General features: G+C 44.6%; 1 protein-coding gene across 1 annotated transcript in view; it reads left to right on the top strand.

The window, feature by feature from the left end:
* The window catches only part of NENF (neudesin neurotrophic factor), a 1,081,512-nt gene that overhangs the window by 1,012,300 nt on the left and 52,370 nt on the right, over window positions 1–16,842 (top strand). Inside the window, exon 3 of the mRNA XM_044055407.1 lies at window positions 7,801–7,904. Coding sequence (XP_043911342.1) covers window positions 7,801–7,904 — 104 coding nt within the window. The remainder of the gene's footprint in view (window positions 1–7,800; window positions 7,905–16,842) is intronic.

Here is a 16,842-nt window from a genome sequence, read left to right as displayed (position 1 = left end):
ATAAGTTTGATTTTGTAGTTGCCCGTGACAGAGTTGTAACAGTGATGGTAACTTTGATTTTGTAGCTGCCTGTAGGATCCTGTGATAAAGAGTAAAACATCTAGTGAGGGGTTGATTTGTGGCTGCAGAGTTCTATGGATGTTGCAAGTTTACTGCGGTGTCCCCTTTAAGTGTTGACCCACATGTGACATATTTATATCTCCATATAATTAGAGTCAGAATCTTGCAAATAAAAAAAGTAGGTAAAGTTCTGGTTCTTAAAGCATGTTCATTAGCAAGGACCATCCTAAAATTGACAAACATGCATGCAAGTATGCATAGATGCAAATTATTCCAATAGTATGGTCTTCACTGCCATTTGTAGAATGGGAAATGATATAAATATTATGAGAAAAATGATTGAATGGTATACTTCTGGTCAGCGTGATGCAGTTCAGTTTAAATCCAAGATGTCTTGTAAATGGGTGAAGGTATAAAAGAGTGAAGCTTTTTTAGGGAAAAATGTTTTTCTTGTTTTGTAAGAGGCTGTTCTTGAAAGATAATTCCTTAGTAAATGCTGGGAACAGTTCAAAAGATCTTTCCTTTAGAATTTGTTAGAGTAGAGTTAAGATGCTACGTGTAGGCCCCATTAAAAGTAATTAGAAAGTAGATGACTGCATATTGCAAAAAAAAAAAAAAAAAAAAAACTTTGTACACTGATAACTTTTTGTAAAGAAACATTGTTTTTCTTAGTTGAAAAGATGGTTTGACTATTTATTTATTTTTTGTGGAGGTGGAGATGACAGTATGCATTTTTCCTTAATGTGGGATTGATCACTCAGACAGTTGTGCTTGGCAGCTGTGCTGCTTTGTTCTCGAATGGTGTAACCACACAAGTGAGAAGCACTGGAATGAATATGTATTGTATTTGTTGCACTGAACAGGTCATGAATTTGGATTAGTTTGATTGCCTAAAACAAACGGACTTGCAAACACTATGAAGATATGTTAAATATCCAAAGTCATGACCCCTCGTGCAGCATCCCCTCCCTCTATCCATAAAAAGTGAATCCCAAAGTAAAACCTGGACCAGAAGAATGAATATGTCCTCAGCCATGTTGTGCCTTGTCTTTTCACTACATGTTTCTTCAAACTGCTGATGAACTGATCACAGTGCCAACTGCGTAGTAAGGGAAGTCCATGGCCCAGCATGACTGAGGGTGGTATTGCTGGCTCCCTATCAGATGATCGAAACGCCGTTTCCGCGAATATGAAATGATTGACATGTATGTAAATGCTGACTGTCCAAAACAGTGAAATCCGAAATGTTGAAGTGTTTTGGTTGGCCCGTCTGTGGTATAGCTCCGTAAGGTAAGTGTGCGATAGGTATGGACCTTAGGGTAGGGTGCGGGTTAAGGTAAGTGTATAAATAGGTAATGTATGTAAGATTTAGTGTAGGTTGTAGGGTTTTGTTAAATGTATTTATGTGTATTATTTGATGTTCTTCATCTCACATTGCTGCAGTCCTTACTTATGGGTAGTCCGCTGTCCTCGGTCGGCCCGAATACCAAACGGTCATGGGCGCCTAGATCTGACATCAGAGCGTCAGGGTATAAAGGCGCATGACCGACGTCATATCCTCAGTCTTTTTTTGCCGCATGGTCCGATGCAGAAGCAGCGTTGCAAGTGCCATTCGGCGTTCTGAAATTTTTCGTTTTCGGAGTTTCAGACCGATACCAAGTTGGGCTAATATTTTTGTTTTTTCTTGCCTCAGTTACTTACCGGATGTAAAGTGAATAATTGTATTTCTTGTGGGAAACAGATACCGCATAGAAATTACCACTCGCTTTGTATTCCTTGTTTGGGACGAACGCGGCGCGAGAGTCGGGTGTCGATTTTGTGCTAGGTTTAATAACTATTAAACGGAGGTTAGATTGCGCTAGGTTAGTCTTTGGCAAGAGGTGTAATTATAATATGCCGTCTGATGTTCCGCTTCTACTAAGAAGCGCAAAGACAAATCTTTAAAGCCTAGGCAGGATGATTCACGTCTTCGACGCCGGACCTTAGAAGCTACAGCTGAACAGGTGGATCCGCTGAAGTTTCTGTTGAGTCCCAGGGGAAACTTTGATTTTACAGGATGTGGCCTCTCAGGAGGCAGATCAGGCGGAAGGGGCCTCTCAGGTTACTATTCTCCCTTCTATGCCTAAGGTGGTTAGGCCTTCTGCTACTGTTTCTAAGGCTCCTTCTAAGGGCAGGTCTGTCTTGCCTTCCTCTGGTGTCAGTTCTGGTTCTTCAGGGTCTGTGCCTAAAAGCACATGCTTAAAATGGCAGAGGATTTGATTACTTTAATTAGAGGTTCTATTCCCCCTCCTGATAAAAGGCCCAGGATGGAGCCAGAGTTGGAAAGTTTGGAGCAGGCCTCAGATGATTCAGAGTCTTCTGCTGAAGACATTCAAGATTTTCCTCCTTATTCTGATTCTGATGCAGAGGATTCCACTCCTTCTGCTTCTCCTCCAGAGGATTTTTCATTTTCAGAAACTCTGCATTCCATGAGGGAGCATTTTCAGTGGGAGGGACAGGATTACTCTGATTCACGGAAGAGACTTAGGGAGTTCTTGTTTTTACCACAGCATAGACCCTTAGCTATACCTCCGGTTTTGGATGTTGTTTCAGATGTTTTTTTGGAAGCTTCCCTTAATCCAGATTCGGTGCCTCCTGCCCCAGTTAAACCGGACAGGTATTACAGGGTGCCTGAGGCTCATAAATATCTGTATAAGAGTCCTAGGGCGGACCCAGAAACTATTAGTGAGGGGCCTAAGGGTGTTAGAGCCTCTGTTGTTAAGAATCCGGTTCCTCTGGATAAGGAAGCTAGAGCTTTGGATAGATGAGGTAAGAAGGTGTATACCTCTTCTACTTTAGCAATGAGAGCTTTGAACTGCCAATTTCATATGTTGAAGTATCAGAATTTCCTCCTTTCTCAGCTAAGGTCTAAAGTGGATGCTTTGGCAGAGGGCATAGAGTGTAAAGAATTGCAGGATTTAGTGCATGTTTCTGAACAGGTGGGTAAGCACTCTTTGCAATGTGGTTTTGATGCTTTACAGGCTTCTTCTAGGGTGGCTGCCACTGGTTCAGTTATTAAACAGAGGGCCTGGCTTAAGGATCAGAATTTGTCTGAGCATGTTAAGTCTAGAATTCTGGATGCCCCTTTACAGTCTGAATTTTTGTTTGGTCCTCCTGTGGAGTCAGTCTTAAAGAAAATGGAAGACAAGGCTAAGTCTATGCAGACTGTTAAAGATTTTTTGCAGGTACAACCTCCAAAGTTTAGTAGAAATTGGCCTACTAAGGGGTGGACGTACCCTTCTTCTGATTCTCAGTCTAGGGGTAGATCTAGGCGTGGTAGGGGCAGAGCTCAGAATACTTTCAGGCCGAGACAATGGAGTTCGCCTGCTCAATCTGCTGTTGAGGGCAGGGGCCAGTCCTTTCGTAAACAGGCCCAATGACCTACATTTTCAGCTGCCAGATTCTTCTTGCCTGGCAGCTCCTTTGGGAGGAAAGTTGGCTCTTTTCAAGCAAAATTGGCATTTAGTCACCCAGGACAAATGGGTATTGGACATTATAAACCGAGGTTACAAGTTCTATTTCCATACCATGCCTCCTTTCAAAGGCATGCCAGACGTCCCTCCTTGGCAAAGGATAGAGGCTCGCAGACAAATTTCTTTACTTCTTCAAATAGGAGCTATACAGCCAGTTCCTCTGTCAGAAGTGGGCCTAGGATTTTATTCTCGCCTGTTTCTAGTTCCAAAGAAAGGGAACACGTGGAGACCAATTTTGGATTTATCTATCCTCAACACTTACCTGGACATTCCAAAGTTCAAGATGCTGACTTTACAACAACTTTTACCTCTGTTGGGAAAAGATCACTGGATGGTTACTCTGGACCTCAAAGAGGCTTACCTTCATGTTCCTATCAGGCCCAGTTGCAGGAGGTACCTGCGTTTCGGGCTGGAAATTTACATTATCAGTTCTCTGCATTGCCCTTTGGCTTATCTACTGCCCAGTGTGTTCACAAAGGTTCTGGCTCCAGTGATAGCATTTTTCAGACTAAGAGGAATACAGATTTATCCTTATTTGGACGATTGCCTGATTATTGCACAAGAAAAGGACGAACTTCTTCATCATCTACAGTATGTGATGGCAGTGTTAAGATGCCTGGGGTATTCTGTGAACGAAACAAAGTCCAGTCTAGTACCCTCTCAGGACATGTGCTTTCTGGGTGTGAGACTGAATACAGCTTCCCAGATGACCTTTTGACCCCGGACAAACAAAGAAGCCTTTCTCTTTATTTCCATCAAATGTCTCTACGGTCCAGGCTGACTGCAAGGACAGTCCTTCAAGCCTTGGTGTTCATGGCATCTTGTATTCTGGTGCTTCCCAATGCCAAATTGCATATGAGGAAGCTTCAATGGTATCTCAAAAATGTATGGACACAGCACTGCCAAGATCTAGACACTGTCATTCAGATAATACCTTGCATTCGAAGGAGTTTTTGTGGTGGGCTCAGGAATGTCACCTAAACAAGGGACTCTCTGTGACCCGGCCAGAGGCGAGTCAGATTCTAACGACAGATGCCTCGGACAAGGCTTGGGAGCACACCTCAATGGAAAATGGGTGCAAAACACATGGCCTGTCAAACTCCAACATTTGCATATCAACTTGAAGGAAATGTTAGCAGTCCAGTTTGCATTGATGGCTTTCAAAGATTTACTTCACCCAGGGCAGGTGTTGATTCAAACAGACAACACTACTGTCATGTGGTACATCAACAAGCAGGGGAACCCATTCTTACCCTCTTTGCAGGCAAGCGATGATTCTGTGAAACTGCTCTCAATCTACACCTCAATCTTCAGGCAAGGTTTCTACCAGGAGCACAGAACTCCTTAGCAGATGTATTGAGCAGACAAATAGTGGATCCTCACGAGTGGAAATTGGATCCTCATGTATTTCAACAGTTGACAGTGTTATGGGGAACTCCAGACATAGATCTGTTCGCTTCTCCACTAAATTACCAGTTGCCAAAGTTTTGCACAAAATGTTTCATCACACAGCTTGGAAGGTGGACGCTCTATCATTCAGTTGGAACAATCTGCATGTATATGCCTTTCCACCTCTGCCTCTTCTTCCCAAGGTACTCTTGAAGGCCAGACAAGACAAGCCAACCATGATTTTGATAGCACCGGATTGGCCTCGACAACACTGGTACCCACTACTGAGGAGCTTAGTACGAGAACCTCCATGGCCTCTGCCTTTGATTCCGCACCTTTTGTCACAAGAGGACAGTCATTTCCTCAATGTCAAGATTCAGTCTCTACATCTAACAGCCTGGCATATTCTGTTTTAGACTCTGGAGGGTCTCAGCTTCCACAACAAGTTTTGAATGTTATTTTGGAGGCCAGGAGGCCTAGTACCAGGAAAGTTTACGCTGATAAATGGAGGAGATTTTTATTTGGAGCAAAGGAAAGGACTTTGATGTCTCCAAACCTGATTTAAGTGTTGCTCTTCAATATCTTACTGAGTTATTGGACAAGGGTTTGTCTTTCTCCTCAATAAAGGTCCATGCTGCAGCCATTTCTGCTCACTATGATTGTGACCCTCCTTTATTCTCTCATCCTTGGTTTAAGCAATTTCTTAGAGGGCAAAGAATATAAGACCCCCGTAGAGCTCCTACTCCTGCTTGGGATCTCAATTTTGTGTTGGAAAAACTTACTCTACAACCTTTTGAGCCTGCAGCTACTGCCGAGTTAAAGTATTTGTCATGGAAAACTGCTTTTTGTTGGCCATTACCTCTGCAAGAAGGGTTTCTGAATTACAGGCCCTCATGGCAGTGGAGCCTTTCCTGATTTTTCATAAGGATAGGGTATCTTTACTAATCCTTCCTTTATGCCTAAGGTGGTTTCTAGTGTGGCCTTAAATCAAACTATTCATTTGCCTACTTTTTATGCAAACCCCAAAATAAAGGGAAAATTTTGCATACTTTGGATATTCACAGGCAGTTGCGTTATTATTTGAGCAGAACCAAGGAGTTCAGACAGTCTCAGCAATTGTTTGTTTCTTTTGCTTTGGGTTAGGGTAAACCTGTTTCAAAACAAACTATTTCTAAATGGATTGGGTTTTGTATTTCTTTCTGTTATTCCCATCATGGTAAGGAGATTCCTGCTGGAATCAGGCCTCATTCCACTAGGGCTACTGCTACTTCTACGGCCTTTCTAAGGGGGGTAGCTACAGAAGACATTTTGGAGGCAGCTACTTGGAGTTCAGTGCATACCTTTTCTAAACATTACCACCTTCCTCTTTATTCTAAGTCTAGGGCTGGATTTGCCACTGCAATTTTACAGGGCATTTTAGCGGCCCCTAATGCTTTGATTTTACCATCCTCCCTTTCCCGTTGCTTTGGGATTCTACCCATAAGTAAGGACTGCAGCAATGTGAGATGAAGTACATAGTACAGTTTTGTACCTACCATAAATGTAGATGTTCGAAGATCCACATTGCTGCAGTCAATACCCTCCCTCCTTCCCCACTGTAGTTAGACTTGGTGTTATGCTTTAGGTGATGGTTGTTGTTGGGCATGTTTTTGGGAGGTATTCTGTTTTTGGCTGTGGCCTTTCTGGTTTGGCCTTCTGACATCTGGGGCAAGAAAAGACTGAGGATATGACGTCGGTCATGCGCCTTTATACCCTGAAGCTCTGATGTCAGATCTAGGCGCCCATGACCGACGTCGGCCTAATACTTTGGTATTCGGGCCGACCGAGGACAGCGGACTACCCATAAGTAAGGACTGCAGCAATGTGGATCTTCGAACATCTACATTTATGGTAGGTACAAAACTGTACTTTTTGTTAGGGTATATTTCCGTAGGGGAAGTGTACGGTAGTTACGGACCTTAGGGTTAGGGAGGGGTTAAGGATAGTGCATAGATAGTTATGTATGTGGAGTGTAGTGTAGGGTTAGAAGTTGGGTTTTGGTGCTTTACTTTAGGGTTAGGAGTAGGGTTTGGTTAGTGTATGTATGTGGTTTATTTATTTTGTCTGGGTAGGTAGTATGTAGTGGGTGGTGGGGTTGGGCGACTATGACCGTTCGATGTTTTAAATTTCGCAGTTTAGTGCGATCGGTCTGTTCACGGTTCGATTAATACGTGTTGCTCTTTTGGTATTCGCTGAAATGGATTTTCGCGGAACTGATATAGATATATATTGCTTCTATGTTTGATATCTTGAATAAGAATTAAGAACTAATTTTCTGTGTGTGTTTGTGTCTATTCTTAAGATCTAGTGTACCCAAATGTATCTGTGTTGAGGTGTAATTTGGTGGTATCATTTGATTTTTTTTTGTAAAGCTATACAAGGTGTATTCTGGCTAGTGGGTATTAGTCTGTTTTTGGTCAGTTCAACTGTTTATGTTCCCATGAGAAACATTGGAATACCTTTCTTGGTAATCTGCAATTTTAGAAGACTGACTGTTTTTGTTACTGATAAAATCCCACGCATCCCTGTTTCTGTGGGTCAGGTACTTTTGAAAGGCTTGCTGACATTGACAGGTTTACGTAATATACTTAGTTTGTAAGACATGCTGTCTTCATTTGATAATATTGTTTGTACATGTGCAGTGTGTTCAGCTTGTTAAAGTGACTGTGTAAGTGCACTTTTCAGATATTGCTATGTTTAAAAATTCAGATGTGTTGCTTATTTTGCTTTTTTCTCTGTTACTTAGTTTTGCTTCCAAAATTGAATAGTTAAAAGGTTCTGTCATTAAATTTTTCTACAGAGTTTTATGCAAAAGGTGCTCCGTACAATGCACTTGTAGGAAAAGATGCCACAAGAGCAGTTGCAAAGATGTCTCTGGATCCAGCAGACCTCACTCATGACACAGTAAGAATTCTTGAGCACTTAACCTTTTTTTACCCTCTGGGGCCTGATGCTTCTATAAAACACAGTGATTGCTGCTGCTGGATTACCTACTTGGTAATTCCCAAGTTTGTCTGTTAATGGAGGAGCTTCAGTACCCCATGTAACTAAATTTACTCTGTTGTGATTAACAGCTGTTCAGATTGTACAGCAGATTTGTCTTGAGTTCATATTTTCATGTGATTGCATGCATTCAGTATATGCTACCTGCTTAGATTTAACAGAAGCTGCAGCTTTGAGTATTTTGTTTCATGGCATCTTTAAGGGACTTAGTGAATTTTGAGCTTATTTATATTACCATGCTGCAGCTAGTGTTGAAAGTGCTGTCATTATGGAAACATTTGAGTTTTGACAAAACTTTTCTAAGATTTTCTTGATATCTTACCATGCTGTGAATGTAGCAGAAAGTTAACATTAATTGGAAACTGAAAACGCATACATAATGTGGGATGTTTATGCAGCAAGAGCATGGAGTCCGACCCACTCTAAAGTGAATGAGAGAGTTTTTTGTCTTTCGTGTATGTTAGAGATTTAAAAGGGTACAGTTAATTAGGCAGTGATGTTAATTAAAGTGTACCCTTCCCTAATTTGGTGAGGGGAACCGCTCCCCACACTACATCTGCTACCTTTGTCAGACATAAAACTTTGCATGTTATGCATTTTAAAAATGAAATGTAACTTTATGTATAAAATAAATTCCTGTAGCTTGCCACTCATCCCTGTGGACTGCAGAGCCTAATCTCATTTTAGCAGATTCACATGCTAACACACTTCTTTATTTGAATGGATCATGTCCCCACATGTGCATGTTGTGAGATGGTACATTCCCTTCAAGTAATGGAACATGGCATCATGTGACCCCAATAAGACATAATTGCTTTCTTCAGGGCATGTGACAAGTTGCAAGAATTTATTTTATAGGTAATGGAATAAATCATAAAGGTACTTTTTAGTTTAACTTGTACATATCTGTATGATGATGGCAGGTACCCCACATATGACTGGTAGCTGCCCACATTATATAAAATGTTGGTAATGGAGAACATTGGACCACAGAGTTGAGTTTGCATGGTGACTAAAGTGTACTCGTCTGCCCTGACATTCCAACATTATCAACAGTTTTACTAACTGGAAGTATGACATTTTTTGTACTGTAAAAGCCAACAGTGTAGCAAAATTAACGCATGCATATGCATCCCTCATAGTTTGCCATATCTCTCATATAAAACACTGAGGATGGCAGTCAACTCAGTAATGCAGTACATTAGAGTTTTGTGATTCTTGTCATTTGCAAAATGAAAGCGAATTGTATTATTTAAGATTTGTCAGTGATTTTGGGCTGATATTTAAACACCACCACAGGGAAAAGTGTCAATGTAAGAGTGTTCAATCTCGCCGTTTGTTCTTACACATGGGTTCGGAGCCGATCCTCGGCTCCGAGTCGGCCGAATTGCAAAGCTCTGAATCTCAGAGAAGCTCGAGACTAGCCCATATCCCGCAATCCTCCCTGCCATTACTCAGATCTAGTTTGCCGCTGCAACAGATCGGATCGAGGAGAGCTCGGACCAGATAGAGAATTGAGTTGTTATTACTATTTTCAGATAAGATACTGATTTTTTTTCTAATATTTTCTTATAGTTATTAGATTATTATAGAAGTGCTGTGTATATATATATATATATATATATATATATATATATCTATCCTTTTTTTCTTCAGGCACCCTTTGTGGCCTAACCCTTTTTCTTTGGGTGTGGTTTTTGTGAGTGTCTTCTTTATATAGCCTTTTCCACATATATATATTCTTATAGGATTAGTATTTTTTTCTATACTCATAGTTATTGTTGTTATATTGTACTATGTCAGAAAAAGCTAAGTCTGGCTTTAAAAGATGTCAGTGTGGGCAGAAAATGTCCATTACTGACAATCATGCTTCCTGCGTCTACTGTCTTGGCCCTCTCCATCTCCAAGAGGATTGCTCTATTTGCCATTCCTTTAGCGGGAGGGTCATGACAGATAGACGCAGGAAGCTCATAGACAGAGGATTGCTGAAGCCTGCCTTTCAAGAGGCTTTGGACAAGTCGGATCAGGCTTCTAAATCCTCGAAGGGATCGAAGATGTCGGAGCCCATGTCATTGGCTCCGAGTTCATCTTCTCGGGTTCGTTCGCCGGTTCCACAGATCTCGGGGCCGAGCGTCGAACATTTATCTTTTCCTGAGCCCCAGATCTTGGAACCGGTGTCAGAACTGCCACCACTGTCCATTCTTCGGTCGGTGCCATCTTCGGCTCCTTCAACCCATTCTTCTAGACCCTTGTCTGAGACAGATGTGGATCGTGTCGTGCAGAAACTCATGGATAACACGGCCCTTTCCAAGTTAATTGCAGTTTCCTCCCAGTTGGTGTCGAAACTAGAAGGCCTCCCCATATCTCCAACGGGTCCTCCTTCAAGACCCATCCAGATCTCGGGCGGAGAAGATGACCTGATGATAGTGGAGCCCTCGGTGCCGAAACCGTCCATTGCACGATCGACACCTTTGACTTCGACTCCTTCAGAACCGTTAGAGGAGTCGTGGAGCCGACGGTTCTGGGACTGAGAGTCGTACCGACCTGTCGGTACCGACTCTCCCTCTCGGGGCCTCGGCACAGACTGGCTCGGCTCCGTCCTCAGGGTTGGAGCCCACGGCACCTGGTTCTGGGATGCTTCCGTGTTCTTCGGAACCGGGGGAGCCCTCGGCCAGGGGTTCGGGGGCCTTTGACCTTATGAGGAAGGTATTGTCTTCACAGACAACCACATCATCAGGGGAATCTTCTCCTTCCCCAAAAGGGCCACTTTCTGTTTCTGCTCCCACGATCCATCCCAAGCGTTGAGCCCAATTGCCTCAGCCACCCCCAGAGGGTTCCCCCTGTTTCTTGGAGGCCTCACCAGAAGCCCCCTCTGATGAGGTCCCAAGGAAACGGTTGTGCAAGAGGAGGCACATAGATTCCCCACAGGAATCTCTAACGTCTGACACTGACTTGGATGAGGCAGAGGGGTCCCCCAAATCACCCTCGGAGGATGTGTCATTTGCAGACATCCTGGAGATCTTGAAACAGAGGGGTGATCGGCAGTCCCTAGCCCCCTCTGAGGACGAGTCGGTGCTGCTGAAGGCTTTTGGGGCTCAACCTTCTACCTCATGGGTGACTCCGCCCTTCGATGAATTAATGGATTTGATTGCTCGAAGGGCGTGGGAGACACCTGACACAGTGGAACCAGTCCCTAGGAAACCAAATAAGTTCATCACTGCCCCCCAAGATAAATCTTATCTCACCGAGGGAGTCCCTGTCGACGCTATGGTGGTGGCGGCAGCTACGAAAAAGGAGATGTCTGAGTCTTCCTCATCTGTTCATCCTCCTAATAAGGATTCTAGGACTATGGACAGATATGGGAAGCACATTTTTAGTTCAGCGACTTTTTCCATGCGTTCGCTAAACTACCTGACGCATTTCTCACGTTTGCAGAGGGATCTCATCAAGGAGCTGGCAGATACCCTCCAGGGTAACACAGATGCTGCTGTTTCAGAAAAGGTAACAGCACAACTTAACACCCTCACCTCCATAGTAAACTCATCCATGAGGCTCATCTCGTATGCAGCTGAGGGATCGAGTAGAGCTGCAGCTTCAGCGATTGCTCTTCGAAGACAATCATGGATGCGGCTGTGCTCCTTTGCAGAAGCCTTCAAGTCTTCCTTTGCCAATGCCCCTTTTGATGGTGCCACACTTTTCGGGCCCAAGGTTAAGGAGACTCTCACTCGGTGCGAGCAAGAGGGAAAGACCCTGTCTGCTGTCGGGGTCCGTTTTTCCGCTCCTACTAGACCGTACCCCAAAGGGCAACGAGGCGGAAAAATGTGGTTCCGTAAGAATCGGGGATCTTTCCAGACCACACAGAGTGATACTCCCTCCAGAGGCAGAGGAGGGGGTAGAAATGGAAGACTCCGCCCCGGCGGCAGAGGGGGTCCGCATAACCAAGGCGACAGGGATTCCTTTCCAGCACTCCTGAAGGGAGGCCCGGCTGTCCTGCTCTGGAGGCAGTCGGGGGTCGCTTAGCTTTATACCCACTGGCCTGGCTAAACATTACTTCAGATTCTTGGGTAAAAAGCATTATAACCAGAGTGTACAAAATCCCCTTCATTTCAACACCACCTCTACAAAGAAAGTTTCCAGACGTGCCACCCCGTCTGCGAAAGCTAGCAGCTGTAGAAATTTCAAAGCTGCTCGAAAACAGAGTCATCCAACCAGTCCCGGCGGACCAAAGAGAATTCGGAACTTACTCAAGGTTCTTTTTTGGTCCAAAAAAGACAGGGGACTGGTGACCGATCTTAGATCTCAGCCATCTCAACAACTTCGTGAAGAAGGAAAAGTTCCGGATGGTCACGCTTCAATCGATCCTTCCATTCTTACAGAAGGACGATTGGATGTGCTCTATAGATCTCAAAGGCGTGTACTACCACATCAAAATGGCCAGACCGTCCAGAGATCACCTGCGCTTCGGCTGGGAGCCAGTCACTTTCAGTTTCGAGCTCTGCCCTTTGGACTCACCTCAGCCCCCAGGGTATTCACCAAATGCATGGCAGTAGTTGCGGCTCACTTGAGACAAGGATTCCAGGTGTTTCCCTATCTGGACGACTGGCTCCTCACCGCCACCACTGAGCGTCGCCTATTGCAAGCCAGAGACTATACAATCGGCCTTTGTTCCCACTTAGGGATATCCATAAACTTCGAAAAGTCTTGCTTATCGCCCTCACAGTGTATTTCCTTCATTGGAGCAGATCTAAATACACGATCGACACTACTGAAACTCCCCCCAATAAGAGTTCAACACTCAAACAGCAGGTCCTTCTTCTTCTGGTCAGCAAGAAAGCCCCAGCCAAACTGGTGTTAAAAGTGTTGGGACTGATGGCAGCCGCACTAATTGCAGTCCCTATGGGAAGGTTACACATGAGGATTCTACAATGGCTGCTCTTCGTGCAGTGGTCGTTCCAACACCTACCCCTAGCGCTCGAGATCAGGATAACAGAATCTTGCAGACGGGACCTCTCATGGTGGGTTTGCGATCAGAACCTCACTGTGGGTCGTCCATTCGTTCTACCCAGTCCAACAGCCACAATAACCACGGATGCTTCCCTGATAGGGTGGGGGGGGCCTTTTTCAGGGAAGAACAGTCCAAGGAGAATGGTCCAGCACGGAGCACACTCTACATATAAATATTCTGGAGTTGAGGGTGGTGTTCCTGGTGTTACAACACTTCCAAGCCCTCTTACCTCTAGGAACAGTAGCAGTTCAGACAGACAACATGTCTGTAGTCTGGTACATAAACAAACAAGGGGGAACCAGGTCTTACCCGTTATGCAGAGAGGCCATGAGAATTTGGCAATGGGCAGAGTCCACGGGTTGCTTTCTGAAAGCAACGCACATCCCGGGGTCATCCAGCGTCATTGTGGACAGGTTGAGCAGAGCCATCCTGTTACCTCACGAGTGGTCCCTCAATTCACAGACGGCGGAAAAGATCTTCCGCAAATGGGGCCAGCCATGCTGTGATCTGTTTGCTTCCCCATTGAATGCAAAATGCAGAATCTACTGTGCCCTTCTACCCCCTCCGGGGGATGTCCCCAGGGACGCACTGATACACGATTGGCCCCCGGGTCTCCTATATGCATTCCCACCGACTCCATTGATTCCCAGATTTCTACAGAAAGCCAGGAACCTGGAAAGGACTGTAATACTCATAGCTCCATTCTGACCTCATCAAATATGGTTCCCCTTTCTTCAAGTCCATCAAATAGAGGAACCATGGATTCTGGACCCAGTACCAGATCTGCTGACACATTCATTGGGAGTTCCTCACCCGTCTCTACAGTCCCTCAAACTAGCAGCTTGGCTGCCTAGCCAGGTCTCATCTACTCCCACCGGCAGTTCAACACATCCTGGTTGCTTCTCATAAAGCTTCCACTACTAAGCTCTATATGAGTAAGTGGAAACGCTTTGTATATTGGGCATCTAGTCAAAACTTAGACCCCTTGGTAGCTCCTCTACATAAAATTTTAGAATGCTTATCCATCCTTTTTCACGAAGGAGCTTCTACTTCCACTCTAAGAGTACAGTTGGCGGCCATATCAAACTTCCATATCGGTGAGGAAGGTTCTCCCATTATGTCTCACAGACTCTGTAAGGCCTTTATGAAAGGAACCTTCCATCTTAGACCGCCTGTCAGAAAACCTTTTTTTCCATGGAGCCTGAATTTGCTGCTGTCGCAACTCATGTTGCCACCTTTTGAACCTGCTTCGTCATGTCTCTTAAAGTTCTTATCGTGGAAAACGCTGTTTCTCGTCGCCGTGACCTCGGCTCGTAGAGTCTCAGAGCTGCAGGCATTATCGGTCAGACCATCTTACTTGATATTCCATCCAGACAGGGTCTCTTAGGTTCATAGGTTTCTTTTGCGTACAAATCCATCTTTCCTTCTAAAAGTATGCTCAGTTATGAATATTAACCAGTCTATAGAACTCCCTACCTTTTTCAAAAACCATACTAACAAACTGGAGTATATGTTGCACAAGTTGGATGTTCACAGGCAATTAAGATTTTATTTAGATAGGAACAAAGCTTACAGGAAAACGGATCAGCTCTTCGTCGCATTTGCAGACAATAAAAAGGGCATGGCGATTACTAAACGTACACTATCTAAATGGCTTGCTGACTGTATAACATTTGTATACTCTAAATCAAAGCAATCCTTATCCACCAAACCTAAGGCCCATTCTACCAGATCCGTTTCCACTTCCTTAGCTCATGCGGCTCGCTTGCCTTTGGACACTATTTGTGCAGCAGCCACGTGGTCTAAACCACATACTTTCATCACTCATTATAGACTGGACAAGGTCTCCAAGGATAGGACATCATTTGGTTCCACTGTGCTTAGGAACGTTCTTCCATGAGTCACTCGGGGTCACAGAGCTAGGGACGCTACCCGTGTGTAAGAACAAACGGCGAGATTGAATACTCTTACATAAAGAAGTTATGTCCTTACCATAACTTTCCATGTAGTGTCCATCTCGCCTTTGTTCTTACATTCCCTCCCTTTCCCCCCCATGTGTTTGGAAGAACTGGTAGGATTAGAGTCTGATCGACGTGTCCTGATCCCTTCTGGGGTATATGGTCCCGTGTGTCATGGGATATATGCTTAGACCATTAGTTATTGCTATGGTGAGAGAGTGTCTCTGAATGGCTGAAGAGAGTGTATGCTTCTAGCACTGCAGGTGTTGGATCCTTTGGTCTGGTTTGTTTGCAAACTAGATCTGAGTAATGGCAGGGAGGATTGTGGGATATGGGCTGGTCTCGAGCTTCTCAGAGATTTAGAGCTTTGCAATTCGGCCGACTCGGAGCCGAGGATCGTCTCCGAACCCGTGTGCAAGAACAAAGGTGAGATGGACACTCTACATGGACCGTTATGGTAAGGACATAACTTCTTTTTTCTTACACTGCTTAAGTCAGTAGTATAGTCAGTACTAAGAAAAGCATAAAAAGTGCAGAATACAGTCAGTACTGAGAGAAACATATACAGAGCACAGTGCTGTCGACACAAAGAGAGCATACAAAGCATGGAGTATAGTTGGCACAGAGTATAGTCAGCACTAAGAGAAGCATACAAAGTGCAGAGTGCAGTCAGCGCTGAGAGAAGCATACAAAGTGCAGTCAGCACCGAGAGAAGCATACAAAGCGCAGAGTGCAGTCAGCGCCAAGAGAAGCATACAAAGCGCAGAGTGCAGTCAGCGCCGAGAGAAGCATACAAAGCGCAGAGTGCAGTCAGCACTGAGAGAAGCATACAAAGTGCAGTCAGCGCCGAGAGAAGCATACAAAGCACAGAGTATAGTCAGCACTAAGAGAAGCATACAAAGTGCAGAATGCAGTCAGCGCTGAGAGAAGCATACAAAGTGCAGTCAACGCTGAGAGAAGCATACAAAGCGCAGAGTGCAGTCAGCGCCGAGAGAAGCATACAAAGTGCAGAGTGCAGTCAGTGCCGAGAGAAGCATACAAAGTGCAGAGTGCAGTCAGCGCCGAGAGAAGCATACAAAGCGCAGAGTGCAGTCAGCGCCGAGAGAAGCATACAAAGCGCAGAGTGCAGTCAGCGCCGAGAGAAGCATACAAAGCGCAGAGTGCAGTCAGCGCCGAGAGAAGCATACAAAGCGCAGAGTGCAGTCAGCGCGGAGAGAAGCATACAAAGCGCAGAGTGCAGTCAGCGCGGAGAGAAGCATACAAAGTGCAGAGTGCAGTCAGCGCGGAGAGAAGCATACAGAGTGCAGAGTGCAGTCAGCGCCGAGAGAAGCATACAGAGCGCAGAGTGCAGTCAGCGCCGAGAGAAGCATACAGAGCGCAGAGTGCAGTCAGCGCCGAGAGAAGCATACAAAGCGCAGAGTGCTGTCAGCACCGAGAGAAGCATACAAAGCGCAGAGTGCAGTCAGCGCCGAGAGAAGCATACAAAGCGCAGAGTGCAGTCAGCGCCGAGAGAAGCATACAAAGCGCAGAGTGGTGTTCCTGATGGTTCTGACTCTAACTACTTACAAAAACATTAAGACTGCATGTATATTCTCGGAAAGACATTTTCAAAGTGGTATTTAATTTTACTGTGATACTTTGTTTCATTTTAATTTAACTAATATTGAATTGCTTACTTTAATTTATTACAAATGAAAAAAAAATGCTTCAAAAATATGCTACACTGTCATTTTAGTTATGTCCATGATACTGGCAATCTGCATTCTTAACCTTGACTTTGGCACTGTCCAGTGTTTTCCATTATTGCCGAAAACCTCTGTGTTTTCTCAAGTTTCATACTGTTCATTTTATCTGCACTCACCCTTGTGCTGCTAAC

This window comes from Protopterus annectens, chromosome 1.part2 (assembly GCF_019279795.1).
Source record: "Protopterus annectens isolate FY-2018-M chromosome 1.part2, PAN1.0, whole genome shotgun sequence".
Classification (NCBI taxonomy): domain Eukaryota; kingdom Metazoa; phylum Chordata; order Ceratodontiformes; family Protopteridae; genus Protopterus; species Protopterus annectens.
This window is presented reverse-complemented; position numbering and strand designations above follow the sequence as displayed.